Source organism: Rhinoderma darwinii, chromosome 3 (assembly GCF_050947455.1).
Source record: "Rhinoderma darwinii isolate aRhiDar2 chromosome 3, aRhiDar2.hap1, whole genome shotgun sequence".
In the NCBI taxonomy this organism is placed as follows: domain Eukaryota; kingdom Metazoa; phylum Chordata; class Amphibia; order Anura; family Rhinodermatidae; genus Rhinoderma; species Rhinoderma darwinii.
In genome coordinates this window covers 45024163-45045172 of record NC_134689.1, presented here as the reverse complement: position 1 = coordinate 45045172, position 21010 = coordinate 45024163, and the positions used below count along the sequence as shown (strand labels likewise).

The window sequence follows — 21010 nt, the reverse complement described above, 5'->3', positions numbered from 1 at the left end:
ATTGTACCGGCGATCTAACGATCGCTGGTTCAAGTCCCCTAGGGAGACTAGTAAATGTTGTAAAAAGTTTAATAAAGTTATTAATAGTGAAAAAAAATAGATAAATAAACATAATTGGTTTTCGCCGCATCCGTAAAAGTCTGAACTATTACAATATACCATTATTTAACCCGCACAGTGAATGCAGTAAAAACAAAAAAATGTAAACCGCCAAAATCACTAGTTTTTGGTCACCTTAGATCGCAAACCAAATGTAATAAAAAGTGATCAAAAAGTTGTACGTACCAAAAAATGGTACCAATAAAAACTACAGCTTGTCCCACAAAAAAATAAGCCCTCACATCGCTCAATCCACAGAAAAATAAAAACGGTATGGCTCTCAGAACGTGGTGAAACAAAACTATTTTTTTTAACAAAAAGTTTTTTTCTTTTTAAAAGTAGTAATATATACAAAAACCTATATAAATGTGGTATCATTGTAATCATACTAAGCCACAGAATAAAGTTAAAATGTTGTTTTTTCCGCACGATGAAAGCTGTAAAAACAAAAACCCAAAAAACAATGTAGGAATCGCAGTTTTTTCCAATTTCAGCCCACAAAGAATTTTTTTTCAGTTTCCCAGTACATTATAAGGTACTTTAAATGGTGCCATTAGAAACTACAACTCCTCCTGCAAATAATAAGCCCTCACACTGCTCCATTGACGGAAAAATAAAAAAGTTATGGCCCTTGGAACGCGGGGAGTGAAAAACGAAAACGAAAAAAATAAAAAAGGCTCGGTCGTTAAGCGGTTAAGAAAGAATATTTTTGTTACTATTTATAAAAACCTATATTAATTGTAAAAAAGCAATAGCTAGAAGTTTAAAAAGTGTACAAAAAAACATATTGGTCATGAAAAACGTCGCAAAAATCATGATAGCCCAACAAATAAGAAGGTTATTACTATTACACTTACTAAAAATGGTTAAAATGGGTCTGGTCCTAAAGGCCCAAAATACTCGGGACCGAAACTGGTTACTTTTTAAAAATACAAAAAATAAACACCAATAGATTGTTTTTTTGCAATTAAAATAATAATAATAATAATAATAATAATAATAATAATAATAATAATAATAATAATAATTAGATGTTAAGGAACTATGATAAACTAGTAAATGTAAACTGAGGCTATTACAACGCATGTTATAAAATCTGAACATGAACATTGAATAGGTGAATTTAAGTTTTTTTTTAGTTCTGTTCTTGGGTAGATTTTTTCTGGATTTTTAATAAATGTCGCAAAAAGCAGGCGATGTAGAAAAGGAGTGATTTACATGAAACAACACAAGCAAAAGCTGTATTCTGACAGTTATTTAATATTGCAAGCATCCCAACGTGTTTTATTTAGGATATAATTAAGTGCTATTATGCAAGCGCCATTCCCACTGACGCTTCTCGGTCTGTCAACACTTTCATTGAGGACTGTGAGTAAGACTTGATATGCTGACAGAAAAGAAAAATTTAAGATGTAAGTTGAAAAACAACCTGTTAGCACGTAATTTTTGCTGAGTATTTTTTTCCAATCTGAGCAGAACAGTGGCCGTTTTCTTTCTTACTATAAAAACTTACTGACATTGGTACATTAATAGAGCCACCTGTATCTGCCTATATTACCATACTGTATATCATGCCATATGTGCGTTCTAGTGTGTATGTGTGATCTGTAATACTATGCATGTGTGTTAATATTTTTCTGTAGATTTGTGCATTTAATTGTAAGTGTTTATAGGTATACTACACATAAAGTAGAAATCGTAGCAAAGTAAATCTTAGAACATATATGCATGGAAATGCTTCTTTAGCAAGGGTGAAGCTATAGGGGGTGTAGAGGTAGCAATCGTAGCTTCGCCTTTTTGGCTAAACCCCAATGACCCCCATCTGCAACATAAGAATACTGCAGTATTATAAATGGCACATAGTAGGGGGGAAGGAATTTTGCATTTGGGCCCAGGAGATTCATGTTACGTCTCTATTTTTAAGGTTATCAGAGATAAGTGGGATAAAAAAGGGAAAATGGGTGGGTGGACATTTTTTGTACTTTCTGTCTGTTATGCCACTTTAGTCAGTCTGTTCCCAGCCTGGAATGATTGCTAACAGATAGGGTTGATTGTAGCCTTTCTGTTGCTGACGGGACAAAAAATATCACCCCTCCTCCCCAAATTGTGGATGGTTTAGAATGACAGGAGCAATTACTGTGCGCAGGGTGCCATGTTGTATTTTCACATATAAGCCCTACCCTTGAGTTCTCTAACCTCATACTCTAAACCACCCACCATCAATGCTCATAGCAGAACCGATAGTCCTAGCCTCATAGAAATAGCTATAATGTTAACCTGACAGTACTCTTCATAATGCCAGCCACAAGTAATTTTCGACCAAGCCAGATTCATTGTAGTCCTGTTTTTGCCAACCTCATTGGCACCACCACACTTGCCCATACCAGGAAGTTACATGTGAGCATCCAATCTGTCAACCTGTCTGTCATTAGATATCTGACCAGCTGAGTTCACACTGCAATTGCAGGGTATGCTTGGCATTAACATCGGGAAAGCTCCAAGCCCATACACCAAACATATTCGTAAAGCCCAATAGATCTAAAATATGGTAAGAGACCTTTTAATTTATGACGGGTGAGGTATGCGTCGGTATAAACATTTGCAGTGGCATATGTCAGTTGCTTCATGTTGGAGGTATACATCAGGTATATTTCCTGATGTGTACTTACCACATACACTGCAAACGCAGTGTGAACAGAGCCTTAGTGTAGTTTTACATGTGAAGGTTTTCTACCCAGAAACAAGTGCCGATCGAAGATGACAGCAAGTTAATCGGCGCTTGTTTGATCCGTTTACATTGTGCAACGATCTGGAGTATGGGGTCGAACGATTGTTAATATGGTTGTTTGCCCCCATATGGTTTGAATATTGTCGGCAGCAGATCCACTGCTTACACGGAGATGTACTGCAATAAGTGCTGATTTTTTTTGCGCCATAATTTATGAGATCTCCTGGTTCATCGGCTGATTGCTAGCCTGGGGAAACTGTTGGGAAAAAGTGCTCAAAGGAGCGCATGTAGGAGTGCTTGTTCAGCCTATGATCTGCCCGTGTTAGGGTCCTTACTTGTGCACGACTTAGTGCAGTGATGGATGTAAAAATGTTGTCCCCTGCAGTCAGTGAAGATTGCTCCCTTAGGTATCATTTACACAAGCGTAATATACGCGCGTGCGACACACGTGCGACACACGTGCTTTTCACGCGGGTCGTAGGCACCTATATTAGTCTATGGGGCCGTGCAGACAGTGGGTGAATTTTGTGCAGCGCGAGTGCGTTGCTAAAACTCACGACATGTCCTATCTTTGTGCGCTGTTCGCGCATCACGCACCCATTGAAGTCAATGGGTGCGTGAAAACCATGCATGCTGCAAGAAGCACTTCCGTGCGAACTGCGTAATTCGCGCAACAGCTGTCAAACTCTGAATGTAAACAGAAAAGCACCACGTGCTTTTCTGTTTGCAAACATCCAAACGGAGTGTCATAATGATGGTGGCTGCGCGAAAATCACGCAGCCGCGCATCATACACTGATGACAAATGTAAGGAGAAAGAGGTAGCACTCCAAGGTCCAAAAATAGAAAGTTTATTCACCCATCAGTGAAAAAGGTGCAACGTTTCAGCTGCTCAATGCAGCCTTTGTCAAAGGCTGCATTGAGCAGCTGAAACGTTGCACTTTTTTCACTGATGGGTGAATAAACTTTCTATTTTTGGACCTTGGAGTGCTGCCTCTTTCTCCTTACATGTGTATACCATTGGGGATTTACAAGTGGGATCCCTGGAGGCTTGCAACCTTATGCCCTGAATGTTTTTGTTCTACTGTGCTGCCCATACACCTTCTCTTGGACATACACTGATGACACACGGAGCTGTTAAGTGCCTTTTGCGCATGCAAAACGCCAAGTTTTTTGCGTGCGCAAAACGCACATACTCGTGTAAATCAGGCCTAAGGGTGAAGTGGTCATCTATCCTTTACATGTTAGGATTTTACAAAGTTGCAATGTTTGGGAAAAGTTTGGAGTCTAAAAATGCATCTCATATACAATAGTTTTACTATTGTTTATATGCAGGGATTTTCTGAATAATAGAGATTTTTTGTACTTCATGCACATATGCACATTATAACGACCTCAAGATGTGATAAAAATGGTCGTATTTTGCAAAAATATGTGTTTTGGATATAATGGCTCTTTACTAAGATTTAGTTCAGACGTGGCGGATTTGTTGTTGAATTCCGCTGCGGACAGTCCGCGGTGGAATTCTACAGCAGCCGTTTTTTTACATTTGTTTCTAAACATCTTTAGGAAACTTAGTTCAGACGTTGCGGAAAATAACTGTATGGAAATTAGGCTGCAGTGCAGAATTTTCCCTCCGCAGCATGCTTATTATTTTGCAGAGAAGCAGCAGAATTTCACTGCGGATTTCAGCCTTTTGCAATGCAAAAACTGAAATCTATGGCAAGTCCGCTGTGATATCTGCAACGTCTAAATTACCTGTCAAATATGCAAATGTTGGTGCAGATTTTGTGCGTAATTGCCCCGAATCTGCACCAACATTTGCAGCGGAAAAATTCTGCCACGTGTCATTTTCTATCTTTGTGTTGTTGCTTACAGTTCAGTTAAAGAGACTCTGTCACCAGATTATAAGTGCTCTATCTCCTACATAAGGAGATCGGCGCTATAATGTAGATGACAGCAGTGCTTTTTATTTAAATAAACGATCTATTTTTACCACTTTATTAGCGTTTTTAGATTTATGCTAATGAGTTGCTTAATGCCCAAGTGGGCGTATTTTCACTTTAGACCAAGTGGGAGTTGTACAGAGGAGTGTATGACGCTGACCAATCAGCATCATGCACTCCTCTCCATTCATTTACTCAGCGCATAGCGATCCTGCTAGATCCTTATGTGCTGTCTTATACTTACACATTAACAATACTGAAGTGTTTAGACAGTGAATAGACATTCCACGGGATGTCTATTCACAATCTCTGCACTTCGTTACTGTTTCTATGGTAGTTACAGCCGAGGAAGCGTGATCTCGTTGTAACCTGTCATTTACCGCGTAATCTCGCGAGATTACGCGTCCTCTGCTGTAACTACCACAGACAGGGTAACGGAGTGCAGAGATTGTGAATAGACATTCCGTGGAATGTCTATTCACTGTCTAAACACTTCATTATTGTTAATGTGTTAGCATAAGACAGCACATAAGGCTCTAACAGGATCCCTCTGCACTGTGTAAATAAATGGAGAGGAGTACATGATGCTGATTGGTCAGCGTCATACACTCCCCTGTACAACGCCCACTTGGTCTAAAGTAAAAATACGCCCACTTGGGCATTAAGCAACTCATTAGCATAAATCTAAAATCGCTAATAAAGTGGTAAAAATAGATCGTTTTTTTTTTAAATAAAAAGCATTACTGTCACCTACATTACGGCGCCCATCTCCTTATCTAGGAGACAGGGCACTTATAATGTGGTGACAGAGCCTCTTTAAAGATGCAGCTCCATGAATTACATTATTATCAGTACATGTGAAAAAATAAGAAGTTGGTCACCATAAAAGATAATTAATAAAATTCTTAAAATGTTTCTTTTATATTTTTGTGTTTTTAGCATTTGAATTCTTATTTGTTTTTAAAACAGTCATCATACTGTGTCAAACTTTATTGGCTTGCATGAATTTTTTCTATTCTGCTAACGAAAAAAAATTTAGTTTCTTAAAAAGCAGAACAAAAAAGCGAGCGAGAATAAAAAAAAGTAAGTAACAGTTAAAGGGTTATTTTCAAAATCAAAGGATAGGTGATAACAGTCTGATTGCTGGGACCCCCTATAGATCGTGAGAAGGGGTAACCTGAACCCCCAGTTCCTCCTCGCTGCACCCGCAGCAGTGAGGAGGAGCTTGAATGGAGCGACGGTCAAATATTTGTAATTCCCATAGACTTTAAAAGGGGAGGTAGAGTGCATGTTCGACCGTTTCATTCAATCTCCCCCTCACTGCGATCAAGCAATGAAGAGGGACAGGGGGTTCGGGACCCCAAATCTATTGATCGGTGGGGTTTCCGGCAGTTTGCCGGTCACTAAAATTATCATCTATCCTGTAGATAGTTGACAAATTGTGATTCTGGTACAACCCATTTAAAAAAAGTTGTTTAAAGTAAAAAAATATCAGAAGTAAAAAAAACAACCTTTAACTGTGTTTCTCCTAAAGTAATGTAAAAAAAAGAACATAATTGGTATCAGCATATCCCTAATGGCCTGATATATTCTAATATAGTATTATTTAACTCACAAAGTAAAAAAAAAAAAAAATTAAATGCCAGAATTGCTGTTTTTGGTCACCACGCCTCCCACATAAAATGAAATAAAAAGTTATCAAAATGTCGCATGTACCCAAAAATGGTACCGATAAAATTTACAGCTTATCCAATCAAAAAAAAAACAAGCCCTTACACCACTCAATCAACTGGAAAATTAAAAATGTTATGGGTCTCAGTATATGAGAATGGGGAGGAAAAAACTAAAATAAAAAAAAAATGAAAAATGACTGCGGCAGTGGCAAGGGGTTAACTCTGATGCTATGTACATTGCAATCCTGGTAATCTCCAGTGATAATATAAATACTGGTTAAAAACATTTTTAAGTCAATTGAATGGTTTGAGAAATTTATCAGCCACATTTTAGAATTGTAACTGATTGTTGATCATTAATGATAACTTACTTTGGAGGTTTTTGGTGTAACTTGGTTTTTTTTTTGTCAAAACTTGACCATTTACAGCCGGCTTACATTTTTTTGTTATTTGTGTTCAGCTATATATTGTACAGGAATTATTTTGGACACAGCCTTCTTGGAAAGTATTGACAGAAGAATCAGGCAGGTAAGTAGAGGGGGTAACGTATTTTGCCTTGACTTTCGGTGGTTGTTGCTGAGACAGACTGGTAATTCTTTGTATAGCCTGAATTTCAGCTACGTTTTTATAGGGATTCGCAGGGATTTTGGGCCTCTCTATAAACACCATATTGAATACAGACAAAGTCAAACACACGGGACTAAACAATTGCTTTTAAAATCACTTAACCATTTCATTTTGACAAACCTTTTATTGTGTGTGAACTCATAGAGCAAACCCGGATAACTGGTATTTCTTCCTCATGTGTGGCATACATTGCTGAGGAGGAAGAGAGGAGGGGGCTCCGTCCTGCTGTCCTCATTATTTAATGAAACTCTACAGATATTTATACAACTACCTCGGAAATACCCATTCAGAACACATGGAGCCACATCTATGTATATAATATCATATTATGGCAAATCATGTCTGTCTATCTCGCACACCATTTTTTCTCTATCTATCTATCTATCTATCTATCTATCTATCTATCTATCTATCTATCTATCTATCTATCTATCTATCTATCTATCTATCTATCTATCTATCTCATATCTATCTATCTCATATCTATCTATCTCATATCTATCTATCTATCTATCTATCTATCTATCTATCTATCTATCTATCTATCTATCTATCTATCTATCTATCTATCTATCTATCTATCTATCTATCTATCTATCTATCTATCTATCTATCTCATATCTATCTATCTCATATCTATCTATCTATCTATCTATCTATCTATCTATCTATCTATCTATCTATCTATCTATCTATCTATCTATCTATCTATCTATCTATCTATCTATCTATCTATATCTATCTATCTCATATCTATCTATCTATCTATCTATCTATCTATCTATCTATCTATCTATCTATCTATCTATCTATCTATCTATCTATCTATCTATCTATCTATCTATCTATCTATCTATCTAATATCTATCTATCTATCTATCTATCTCATATCTATCTATCTATCTATCTCATATCTATCTATCTATCTATCTATCTATCTATCTATCTATCTATCTATCTATCTATCTATCTATCTATCTATCTATCTATCTATCTCATATCTATCTATCTATCTATCTATCTATCTATCTATCTATCTATCTATCTATCTATCTATCTATCTATCTATCTATCTATCTATCTATCTATCTATCTATCTATCTATCTACCAATTTAAACCTTAGATGAAGGTTTATTAATTAAGTGATCAGTTTATTAGAAACATTTCTAAGCATTAAATAAATAACAGATATAGATATTTCTCACAACTGTTGATAAGCAAGTATAAAGACTAATATTCTTTCCTGACAAAGCCACATCTGTTAAACTTGTCCCAGCGTGTGTCTTGTGGCAACCCCCGATCAGCTTTGACGGCAGTTCTTTTCAATGCTACAAGAACTACAGCTGCTGCTTCTGGCACACGCAGAGCTACAGTTTTGGATTCATTGATCAGGAATACTCCACTGACTAATTAATCATATAGGAACTGCGAATCTGTTTTTAATTAGAAAATATTTATTAACCCACTATTATCATAAACCAAGAAAGTTTGTAGTCATGACATTGGATACTAAAATGTGCCGGCTTGTCTGACTTTATATATTTATTTAATGAAGATCTAAAACATTAGATTGTAAGCTCTAAAAGGCTCTTAACAGTATTAATTACAATAATTAGTAGTAGTAGATTTCTAGTTGCCTCTACCATCAGCACAGTAACCGTGTAATTTAGCAGCATTCTTACTGCTACTAAGAGGTTATAGCGTCATCTATTGGTATTTTGTGAAATGTGGCATAAGATGATTAAATGCAATCAATACTGAATCTGCTTATCAAATAAATGTATGAATGTGAACTTGCTTTCAATCCAAAGGAAGCAATTACACACCGGACTGTTATACTGTTCCAATTAGGGGTGGTGCATTAAAACTCTCTGAAACGGGCATAAATCCTACCCAACATAGGATACATTTAGCCAAAATGATACAATAAAAGGCATTTATGAAACCAGAGTATAATTTTCTGCACAGAAGCAATTTGGATTATTTTGCATTATTGCATTACCTTAATTAAAGAAAACTGCCTGTAAATGAAAAGAATAAATTTTACTTTTATATTTCTAGATTTTACTTTAATATTTGTAGATTTAAGTCATAATAAATTAGCAATATATCTGTATATGAAAGGGAAAGATTACAATAGCATTTTCTTGCTATTTTTTTTCTTTATAAGTTATAAATCAACCGATGCATAAAATAATGCAACATTTGGGAGAAGGACCCAAAGGTAGCATACTTTGATGTTTTGGTATTGAAATGTATGTTTCAATCACATCTGTAGTTTGTAATAAAACATGAAATAATGTATTTGATCTATATCACAAAAAATGCAAACACTATGGCTGGTGATACATTTATTTTCATTTTGTAAAAGTTGTTTCATAATTACATTATAATAAATAACAGAATTTAACTAGCAAAAAAACACCGAAAAGCTTTTGCTTAAATCTGTTTTATTCCCATGCTCTTAATTTTTGAAATTAAAAAAAAAATATAAGTATTCACAAAAAAAAAAATCAAAAACATAAGTTATAAAAAATGACACTGCATTCTCTTATTCAGCACAACATTATTATTATTAAACATCCACACATCCACATTACGGTTACCACAGGTGTACAATACACTGAGGAGAAGGAGGGGAGCAGGGGAGAGAATGAGGGACACTTTGTGCATTTTAAATGGATTTTCCTTAGAAAAAGAACATTGACAAATATCTGGCTAAAAATGTTGATTACTTTGCCATATTATTAAAGATTCAGAATGAAAACAAACCACTATTAATGCTACACCAGAATATTTTGCTTTGTCTCACACTTTGACAGAATACTTTTTTTGTGACTGGTGAGCAAACTCACTTCAAAGGCTCAAATAGTTACATTGTCACACTATTAGGTACCTGGGGTTTTTATTTTTTATTTTACATAGCATATTTAAAAGATACATGGGGAGCTAAAAGAGATTGCAGATAAATAATATTGATCAAAGCATACGATAAATACATCTGGGCTGTGAAAAGTCACTGATGGAGGCAATGCTGTGTATTTATGTTGGGATGGTCATGGTAGATATTAGGTGTTTTTATTCTACAGGAGGAACAACTAAACCAATAAATGATTTTTTTTTTGCTGGACAACCATTGCGATCCATGCAATTGAACCAGTTTATTAAACTGTGGCACACAATCATTTGGCACAATGTAGCGGCAGATATATATTTATATATTTACATATAACCTTTTTAAGTGGTTAACCCTTATTATTTTAATACCTAATATTTTAATATTTCCTCTCCCACCTCTCCCCCTAGAATCTTTCTCTGCAAATACCTGTTTTGCAGTGGTAAATGATCACCAATCTCAGTGTAGACCACAATACATCTCCCCCGCCTTTGATGACTACCAAATATTTAGATATGAAAACTTTACCTCCACTAAATCTCTCTATAAAGTGGACACTGGAAAATCCTGTGCAAGTTCAAGTACATACAACCCGCATAATCCAGAGAGAAGATTGCAACTCATCCATGTGTATTAGGTTTTCTTGTTTCTTGCAAAATGTTTCTGGTCCTTTATCAAAGTCAAAAGTCCACAGGGCACAATGATTTGATTCTCGGTCCATCAGCTGTTGTATTGACAAGCATTCAAACTAGATCCTGGACTTTGTAAGCTGCTGTATCCAAAAGTTGAATGTTGTTTGGATTTAAGTCTAAGGCTAGCCAAACTAGAATTACAGGTGTCCCTATAAACGGTGTATGGGGAACCAGGAGGTCCATATGGACATGCTGTTGACGACATAGCTGAGTTGAGCGAGGACCCACTGATATTATTAAGATTATTGATATTATTTAGGCTTGAATTTGGCATGCCAGGTACAGCAGAGTGCCCCATACTGGATGGCATGCTCATTGAGGAGATAGAACTTGGGCCAGAGAACATGGACTGAGAAGACAAAGGACTCATTGAGTTGAAGAAAGTGAAGCTTTTGGTAGACAGTGGAGCAGGGGTCAGACTTTTAGTTGCCCAGTTGTTGTATGGGTATCCTGCATACATGTCATCATAGGGCTGCATGAGGCCGCTGAACTGAGGGACATAGCCATTCTTACATAGGTCCATCTGCTGGTTGCGCTCCCTTTTCCTCCACTTGGCTCTGCGGTTTTTGAACCAGACCTGCAAAGTGAAAAAAAGTTTAAACCATAAGTGTGGCCTCACCATGCAAAGGTCACCCACAACCATTTAGAGTAGACCTCTGACAACACCTACACCGGACTGACCTCAATAATAATACCAGAACAACTCTGAGGGTCAAGCGACCAAAGAAGACAAACATTTCAAACCTAAATGGGAAGCATTCAGCAATTTCCTTACAAACGTTTGTGCTAGAAAAACAATGAAGCATGCTTACTGCATGATGTCTGGTGCCCTGGCCTCTTAGACCTATAGGGAAAATATTAATCAGTAAATCACAGTGGTGCTTATAAAGAAAATGAATAGGCTTCTCAGAGCAACGATTGTGAGCACCTAGAGCAGGGCATTCTTGGTTAAGGAAATTAGTATATCTACCTTTACTTTATCATTTAATAGGCCTGGATTAAATCAAATGAATTCATGTCTAATGTTTTAACCCTATATTCATATGGAATTATGAAGTGATTGAAAAACTGCATTTTGTTGCATGCTGTTCAGAAACTCAATCATGTTATATGGGAATTGCCAAAAACAGAATTCTGAGAGGAACTGAGATCCAACAAAATAGTGGTATCAAGTTTAGTTTAAAAAAACCATGCATGCTATTTATCTATGCAAAAGAGAGATGGAGAGACCGTTCTTCTGTTACAGTGGTGGCATCTACAATACTTCCAAAATAATCAAGCTTAAGATAGCTTACATGGATGATGTACGTGCAATAGTATTAGCTGAATGAATTCTTCATTTGTAGCTGGTTTAACTGCCTTGGTCTTTACAGTTCTTGTGGAACTACAAGTCTAAACATTGCATGCCCATCATGTCCTGACAAGGCTTAGGCATTCTAGAATTTGTAGTTCTACAAAAGCTGTAAATCTATATAATACGTCAGATGGAATGTAGGTCATTTATTACTGTGTTTATGTTGCAGAATGGTAATAATCAGATATTGGTGATTTTACATTCTAATAACTTGATTCTATGTACAGCTGCTTCCACCTCTGTTCAGGATTGTAAGACCCGTATGTATTTACATTTAATTTGCCCCTATAGTTGCAGCAGCCTCTAGTTTCCATAGTATATTAATTGGCCATGGTAATGTTTATCAAGGGCTTTTCTCTAATAATATAGTGTGCATAATAAAAATCCCTGCTTACAGATCATAAAAGCAAGGATTGAATTAGTGATGTTGAGGCACAATCTTCCCACTGCCCTTTGGATATGCAGTGTATACAGGTAGAACTCATTAGGATTTACTGCCCTGACCGGTTGCAGTTGCATCTGCTCACATAGCCTTGGCTTTGCTTTACTTTTACAGAAAACACTCAGGGAACAAATAACGACTTTACAAAAAGCATTCCTAATTAAAAGGGTATTTGCTGCAGAAACACAGCAGACAGAACCATTTATCATATGTAGTTTCCGTAAGTAAAAAGAATAAGACCCTTTAAAGCTGTAAAAAAATGTAATTAAGAAGGCAAAGCAGAAGCATTCTTTCATTTGCTGTACATATAGGACTGTATTGAATATACTATGAATATTAAAGTTTAACTCCATCTCAATATTCACTGTTTGTAATTTAAAGAATATTTATACCAATTATATATATAAATAAATATATATATATATATATATATATATATATATATATATATACACACACACACACACACACACACACAAAAGTTTTAGCTTACACTAAATGTGGACTACATTGTTTTTAAAAAAAAGCATTAAGACGGCAAGCTGAAATCATTTTGAAATTTTATGCACACGTAGGAATTTAATTAGATATATTATTGTATTATGATCTATTTATTCTACTTATATTGTTTTTTCTTAAGCTAATTCCATACGCGCACTGCTTGAAATCTATGCAATAGCTATACAAGCCTAAATCATTCATTTATTTTAATGCGTTCGCGCAAATATATTGAATCACTTCATTATATATTATTTTATTTCATTTACTTTAATATTAAAGAATCATTCACTAAATTAAAGTGATCTATATAATGATATAGATTTATTATGATAATATATAATATAATAATAATATATAATCTGCACTTTCTGTTATCAATGCATATATATATATATAAAAATATGTTGGGAATACAATTCTGTTTAGACTGTTCTGTAAGTCTTTATATAGGAACAGAAGGAGCAATGTTTAGGTATCTATCTATCTATCTATCTATCTATCTATCTATCTATCTATCTATCTATCTATCTATCTATCTATCTATCTATCTATCTATCTATCATCTATCTCATATCTATCTATCTATCTATCATCTATCTATCCATACTTCTCTGTATATTTTTAACTCCAGCCTCAAGATATATAAATTATGAATTTATGTTGTAAGGGTACACATTATGCACTATATTTTATTTATATTTAACAATCTTTCCTTTTCTTTCTTTCTTTCTTTCTTTCTTTCTTTCTTTCTTTCTTTCTTTCTTTCTTTCTTTCTTTCTTTCTTTCTTTCTTTCTTTCTTTCTTTCTTTCTTTTTCTTTTTTTTTTCTCTCCCCCTAACTATGCTTGCTTGTTTCCCCTATTTCTCCATCTCTTGTTTGATCATAATATTTAAGTCATGTTTTTGAAAAATAATAGTAACTGCTATTTTATATAAGCCAGAGAAGACATTAAATGTAAATTTAAAACTGTAGCCAAAAGTTATATCCTCCATTTTTGCAAATAAACGATCTGCTCTTCATATTTACTTATAGTGACTCTTTACTATAATTATAAAACATTGTACATTTATCTCCAAACGAAAAAAAATAACACACAATTTTTAGTTTAGAGTGGGTTTTGTTTTTGTGAAAAAAAACCTGACATTTATTGTGGAACAATAATGTTGCGATATATAATACAAAGCAACTTCTTCATATGTAAAGCACAAAGCACCCTCCACTTGCATATGAATTTACATACTAGCGGGATGTTCTTTGCATAAGGTATACACAAATATGGAGTTATACATGGATGTAACAATGCATTTACTAATAACAAAAAAATATGCAAGCAAAAAACAAAACCATAAAGACTAGTTACTTTAGTAATAAAATTAGTTGATTTACATAAGATGCCTGTAGGATGTGTTTAGTATTTTTTTTTAATTTTTTTTCTGGCTTCAGGCACTATGCATAATTATAATGTGGTGTATTGTAAGACTAGATTCACACTAGTCATGTATTTTTTGTATTTGCATTTCTTATATTTCAAGATTTGTGAAGTGTGTACCAGTTAAACTAGGACAGGATAAAAATTAATTAATGCATTTATGCATTTCTTTTAAACAGAATCCGTATGTATATATATATATATATATATATATGTGTATATATATATATATATATACATATGTATATATTTATATATATATATATATATATATATATTGTTTTATTTATTTACCTTTATAGGGAAACAGGAAACAGAACCCCATCATACAGAGATCTACTGCTAGTATCAACAGTTAATATTTTATGCCAGCTTGTTAATGCATCATCTCTGTAGTCAGGATAAATAACGAAGTCTCAAGTATCCCAACATGGCAGCAGTTTATTGAAGTTTCCACTGCATAACCTGAAGCACTATGTGTTCATAGGGAGTCACAAAGAGCCCCCGGTGAATGCAGCACACACATCACATATAGAAAACGATCACATTTCCTTGGACCCCCATAGACTTTACATATATGTATCCCTGTATCTTATGTAAAATATCCTACAATCTGTACAGAATAACAACTGACTGACCTTATGCAGCAAGTTTTAACTGTTATTTTTTACATAAAAATCATTTCCGCTTGTTCATTCTTTTATTACGGGCTATATGAAATGAACCTTTCAATCTAACTTTGCCTTGAGGTTTAGTCGTTGGATTTCGTTTTCCATCTCGTCTTTGTTTGGGGCCAGTGCTTTTTTAATGTGTCTCTGTGTAAAATTATATTGGGTTTAAGAAAATGAGAACGAAGGATTGGAGCAGCAATGTTAGGGTGTTATATGTACAAAGCTAGTGGGGTCTGAAATTAAGAGTTTGCTCATGGAAACATAATTATATTATTATTATTACTATTAGTATTATTATTGTTATTGCTATTCGTTTTAGGAAGAACACTAAAGTATATCAACGTAATAATAAATAAAAATAAATAAATATATAACTGAATGAAACAAAATAAATAAAAACCTGCTATTTTTTTCATCAAATGTGTTCTCAAGTAAAGGAAATTTATATGGAATGTATTATTTTAAAATAAATCCCTTACTACAGTAAACTTTTCATTAGATAAACAGTTTAATCTATACCTGAAATAAAATATTTCCCTTATCTAAAGTTTTATTTACTGATAGACTATTAAACTGACTGGAAGAGGGAAGGGACTTTTACACAGGGCAAAAACCATATAAAAATTGTAATATAAAAATATTGCAATGATTGGCCAGTGTACACATGTGCTGTGATTGCACGATCAGCAAGAAATTTATCTTTTATGATAACCTTAAGATTATTGTTTGTTGGCGTTATATCCCCTCGTGTAAACAGGCATCTGCTAGTCGTTAGCCGGAAAGACAAGCGGTTTAAAAGTGATCAAATTAACAAAGAAATGTTGCAATTATTGTTACATATGTGGTTTAAAGGATGAAATCAATTGAATTATTTTAATGTCAGTATATAAAAATGTATATGTGTATACATATATATATATATATATATATAGCTATATAGTATATATATATACTCACATTTTTATTCTGTGAGTGCTGCTGTTTTCTCCTTTATATATATATACATATATAGCTGTATATATATATATATATATGTATATATACATATGTATATATGTACCTTTTATACCAGTGGGAGTAGATGTATGAATCTGTACCTGATGCAGGCAATACTTAATTAATTTGCTCTTAAAACTATAATATGCATCATAATAGGTCAGTCATTATTCTGCATTTTTTAAATAATGCTCGTCATTGTTTCAGTGTTCGTATTCGTCCTTCTGTTAAGTTTACCATCATATGTAGCTCCTCTGTCGTATCAAAAAATTCAATAAAAACAAAATAAAAAACAGAGCATTACTACTATGTAACTGAACTTTGAAAGTGAGCAGGGTACAGTATTAAAGGAAACGGATCAAATTTCATAGTTATGGATTTTCCACCTCCCTTTCAGCTCCTTATTGTGCGTTGACTTGTAGTAATCTATCTATCTATCTATCTATCTATCTATCTATCTATCTATCTATCTATCTATCTATCTATCTATCTATCTATCTATCTATCTATCTATCTATCTATCTATCATCTAACTATCTATCATCTATCCATCTATAATAAGGAAGCCAGGAGGGAGCAGGGCATATATATATATATATATATATATATATATATATATATATATATATATTTATATTTATAAACACACAATGTGTTGATCTTACCCTAACTCTGGCCTCTGTCAGATTTGTCCACACTGCTATCTCCTCTCTCATACTCATATCAGGGTAGCGGTTCCTCTGGAAGGTGGCCTCCAGCTCCTGCAGTTGTTGGCTGGTGAAATGAGTTCTCTGTCTCCGTTGTTTTTTCTTCTTGGACGGGTCATCCACATTACCATCTTCACTTTTTTGCTCCCCACTCCTGTCCTTTTCTGTGAAGAGTCCAAAGCTACAGATTGGTAACATAGCAATGTTGGGGAACACAGAGTGACCTTATGAGATCAATCCAAATATATGCATCTTTATAGTTCTGTATCAGTAAATGTGTGTAAAATTAAATAAAATGCATAGCCAGCTATTTATATTCTAGATTTCACCACTAATATCCCATTAGGCACCGAATAATGATAAATGACAATTTAGGTCTTAAAATATTTAGCGACCATAGTTAGAAAATTCGAAGACTAGTTAAGAATATCTTAAGTATATTAAATTAGGTATATAGTAAAATATTCTTAAATATAAACTAAGCAAAAATTGAAACAAAGTATTGATGGCAAACAAAAGTGTTCAGCAATGAATGCTGGCAATTCATATATACAGAAGAAAATGTATTTTCTTTTAATTACTGCATATTTCTATGTACTACGTAACCAAAAAAAAGCTACATTATAATGTACATATCTATGTAAGCACTCTGTTAAAAGTAATAAGTAAAATGTTATACTGTGATTCTGTTACTACTATTATAAATATAATAGTGACAATAATATTAAAAATAATAATTTAATAAAAACACTTCTATACTATTATAATCACTGCTACTGCAACTGATATTAATAATGATAATTATAGCTTTATGAAATACCAACATATATACAAAACAATAATAATAATACAAGCAATAATAACAACAACAACAACAACAACATAATACTAATGTTAATAATAATTATAATAAAAATAATAATAATAATAAACAACAACAGTTATAACACTAATAATAATTTGACACTGTAAATATAAAATATATGCTAAAAAAAATATTTGTAGCTTTTTTTTTACTTGTGATAACAGGATAAAAGGCCTTGACAAAACATTAGTGATGGTAATAGCTGCAATAATAATAGTAAAGGTGATAATATTGCCTCTGCGTTCAGTTTTTCTTTTGGAATAATACATTTGCCTTAGCTGTAATAAAGGTAACAAATATTGATGTTGCTTGGATAACAAGAGCCTTTCAGTAGCTGCTTTCAATAGGCCACAGAGCAAAAAACCCTCTGGGAGTTTGTGATATTTCTGTGAGGTTACCTAAACTGACCTGTCTAATTTTTACGTGTCTAAAGAGCGGAAAATGCCTCTCAGGAGGGACACAAAGCACACAAGTTATTATTGCATATAACTGATAGAGCATGATAATATTGAATCAAAATACAACAAACAGCAAGTATATACTTTATACTGACTGTATACAAAGCAATAGCCTTGTTACCTCTCCAAGATATCTAATATCATAGACCACAGTTCCACCATCTGGGGATATATATATATATATATATATATATATATATATATATATATATACATATATATATATATATATATATATAAACACACACTCTTTCCAGCTTGACAGTGAGTTCAGGGTGAGAATAGGTCCTCATAGTTTAGTCATTTTCAATAATAATTATTTTCAGCAGACTATGTGTTCTCTGGGCAGCAGTACAAGGCCTGTCCTTAAATAATCTAAACCGGATGTCCACAGATATTTCCCAAATGAGATTTTGTGCAAAGAGACCAAAAAATATTTATTTGCTTTTGTTATAACACACTCAATGATATTAACAATAACAACCCAAACCAATGTGAAAAAGTTAAATGATACTAACACTGCGTTATAAAGAAGGAATTAAAGCATTATCTATCTATCTATCTATCTATCTATCTATCTATCTATCTATCTATCTATCTATCTATCTATCTATCTATCTATCTATCTATCTATCTATCTATCTATCATCTATCTATCTATCTATCTATCTATCTATCTATCTATCTATCTATCTATCTATCTATCATCTATCTGTCTATCTATCTATCTATCTATCTATCTATCTATCTATCTATCTATCTATCTATCTATCTATCTATCTATCTATCTATCTATCTATCTAACTATCACTCATATTAATATCTATCTATCTCTTTATAAATGGCATATTAGTTCACTGCGGTAAGCTGTCTTTTTGTTGTCTTTAATATGTTAGTAAAGCAATATATTATGAAGTTGATGAATATGATTATTATTAATCTTATTCTAACGGACAAAACGAATAGTAAACTATATATGATAAGACATGGCAATTTTAAGGCGTAAGACATATGTATAGGATTTCATAAAGTACGTTGTTAATTAATATTATTACCTGCAAGTTCAGTATCAGATGATTCGCTGGCTGAATTCTCAATTGGTTCTCTAGTTTCAGTTGATCTTTGCAAATGGAAGTTGGAGGCCATGTCGTGAGAAGGCTGGGGTCTTAAACTTTCAGGCAACCTCTCCAGATTCATACCCCCTTTAAAAGAATCCATGACAATACTGCTCATGAAAATTGGTATTCCACAAGATCCTACACAAACCAAGTCACATCCAGGTACTGTCCTTGAAAAGGTTGGAGACCCATAAAAACTGACTTGGAAAAAGTTCCTTCTTCTTCCTTTTAGGCAATAGACTGTATGTAGTTTCCCAAGCAAAGATACATTAGAGTGTTAGGAAGTACAAGCTGCTGGCTTGATAGTTTTTAGCTAAAGAGATTAAAGGACCTGCCCTGGTAGAAGTGGCTGCAGTATACTGGAGCACCGCCCAACTGAACTTAATACCTCCCTGTCTTACTAATAAATTACTATGTGCAGTCTTCAGCCCAACCTACAGTCTAGCTAAGGAGCAGCCTGCAAACTCCCCATAGATCTCTGGAGCTGCTCTCTAAGGTATCTAAGCTTTACTGGCAAGGCCTTTCTTAAAGAGACAGCAATCCCTTTAAATAACCTTACTTTCCACCATCAGGGGATAACTCTGAGAATAAATGTGCAGAGAATAATTAGCTTTGTTTTTCATTAGTTCAGACCTGCTCTTTTTTATGACTATGATGTCCCTTGAACTTTACAACTTAGGTGATTTATATGGTTTTGTATGGCTCTGAATACCTTGCCTTACTTCAAATATTGATAGACTCTTAAGTAAATATATACTTTCATACCATTCAACATACCATTCAACTATTCATGGCAGGCTTTGCCAGTAAAGGCTAGATACCTTAAAGAGCAGTTCCAAGGATCTTTGGGGAGTTTGCAGCCTGCTCCTTAACTAAACTGTAGATTGGGCTGAGGACGACATAAAGTAATTCATTAGTCATATAGGGAGGTCTTACACTCAGTTAAATAGACTCAGCCTTCTTTGTATACCAGGGAGTCCTATGGTGCAAAAACAAATAAATAGGTCAATAAATATATATTGCATAAAGAAATTATGAAATACAATAGGACAATCTACAAAGATAAATGAAATATTTTAGTCGTGGAGTGTAAAAAAAATGTTTTTTATTCTTTCCGTACTTTATTATGTACATTTTTACATGTATATTAAAAATAATACAATATATTGCTTACTATTTAAAGAGTACCGATTGTATATACATATATTTTCCCAAATCATAAACATTATAGTCATGCGATGTTTCCTTTTCCCCTTGCATTCAGAGTGTAGCATTAATAAAAACATATATATTATATTTAGGGTATATTTTGCTTTATTTTAATGCGAGTACTGCGGGTTGACTGTGGTGAAGGTATTTAAGAATAATAATTAATACTAAAATAGTCAGCAAACGCAGTAATCACCCCAAACTTTTTCCAGGGGAATTGTGAAGATTCCTAAGTCAGTTATCTACTATAGAATAACAGTATTTTATATTATATTATTCTATGTTCATATGTTTTATATTTATATTATTTTGTTATTATTATTATATATTATGTTTTTCTACCATTTAATATTATTCTTACATGCATTATATAATATTTATGCTGTTTATATTATAGATATATTTTTTTTTTATAAACCTTGATTCATTTTGACCACATCATTCTGGCCAGTTATTTGCAATTACTATCTGCATTTTCTAAAGGAATGTTTTAGGAATGTTTTATCTATCTATCTATCTATCTATCTATCTATCTATCTATCTATCTATCTATCTATCTATCTATCTATCTATCTATCTATCTATCTATCTATCTATCA

General features: G+C 33.6%; 1 protein-coding gene across 1 annotated transcript; it reads right to left on the bottom strand.

Moving 5' to 3' along the window:
* Positions 1–9538: 9538 nt before the first annotated feature.
* Positions 9539–19471, bottom strand: PITX1 (paired like homeodomain 1). The gene is made up of 3 exons (XM_075859947.1): positions 19140–19471; positions 16720–16925; positions 9539–11238 (listed from the first exon to the last, which is right to left on the bottom strand). The coding sequence occupies exons 1-3, from the start codon at positions 19315–19317 to the stop codon at positions 10690–10692; spliced, it is 933 nt and encodes a 310-aa protein (XP_075716062.1). The 5' UTR covers positions 19318–19471; the 3' UTR covers positions 9539–10689.
* Positions 19472–21010: the final 1539 nt, after the last annotated feature.

Coding starts and splice junctions, on each gene's coding strand:
- PITX1 (XM_075859947.1), bottom strand. CDS start 19,317: ATGAGCAGTATTGTCATGGATTCTTTTAAAGGGGGTATGAATCTGGAG. Junction 16,926..19,139: donor ATCTGATACTGAACTTGCAG/GTAATAATATTA, acceptor GACTCTTCACAG/AAAAGGACAGGAGTGGGGAG. Junction 11,239..16,719: donor TGACAGAGGCCAGAGTTAGG/GTAAGATCAACA, acceptor TTCACTTTGCAG/GTCTGGTTCAAAAACCGCAG.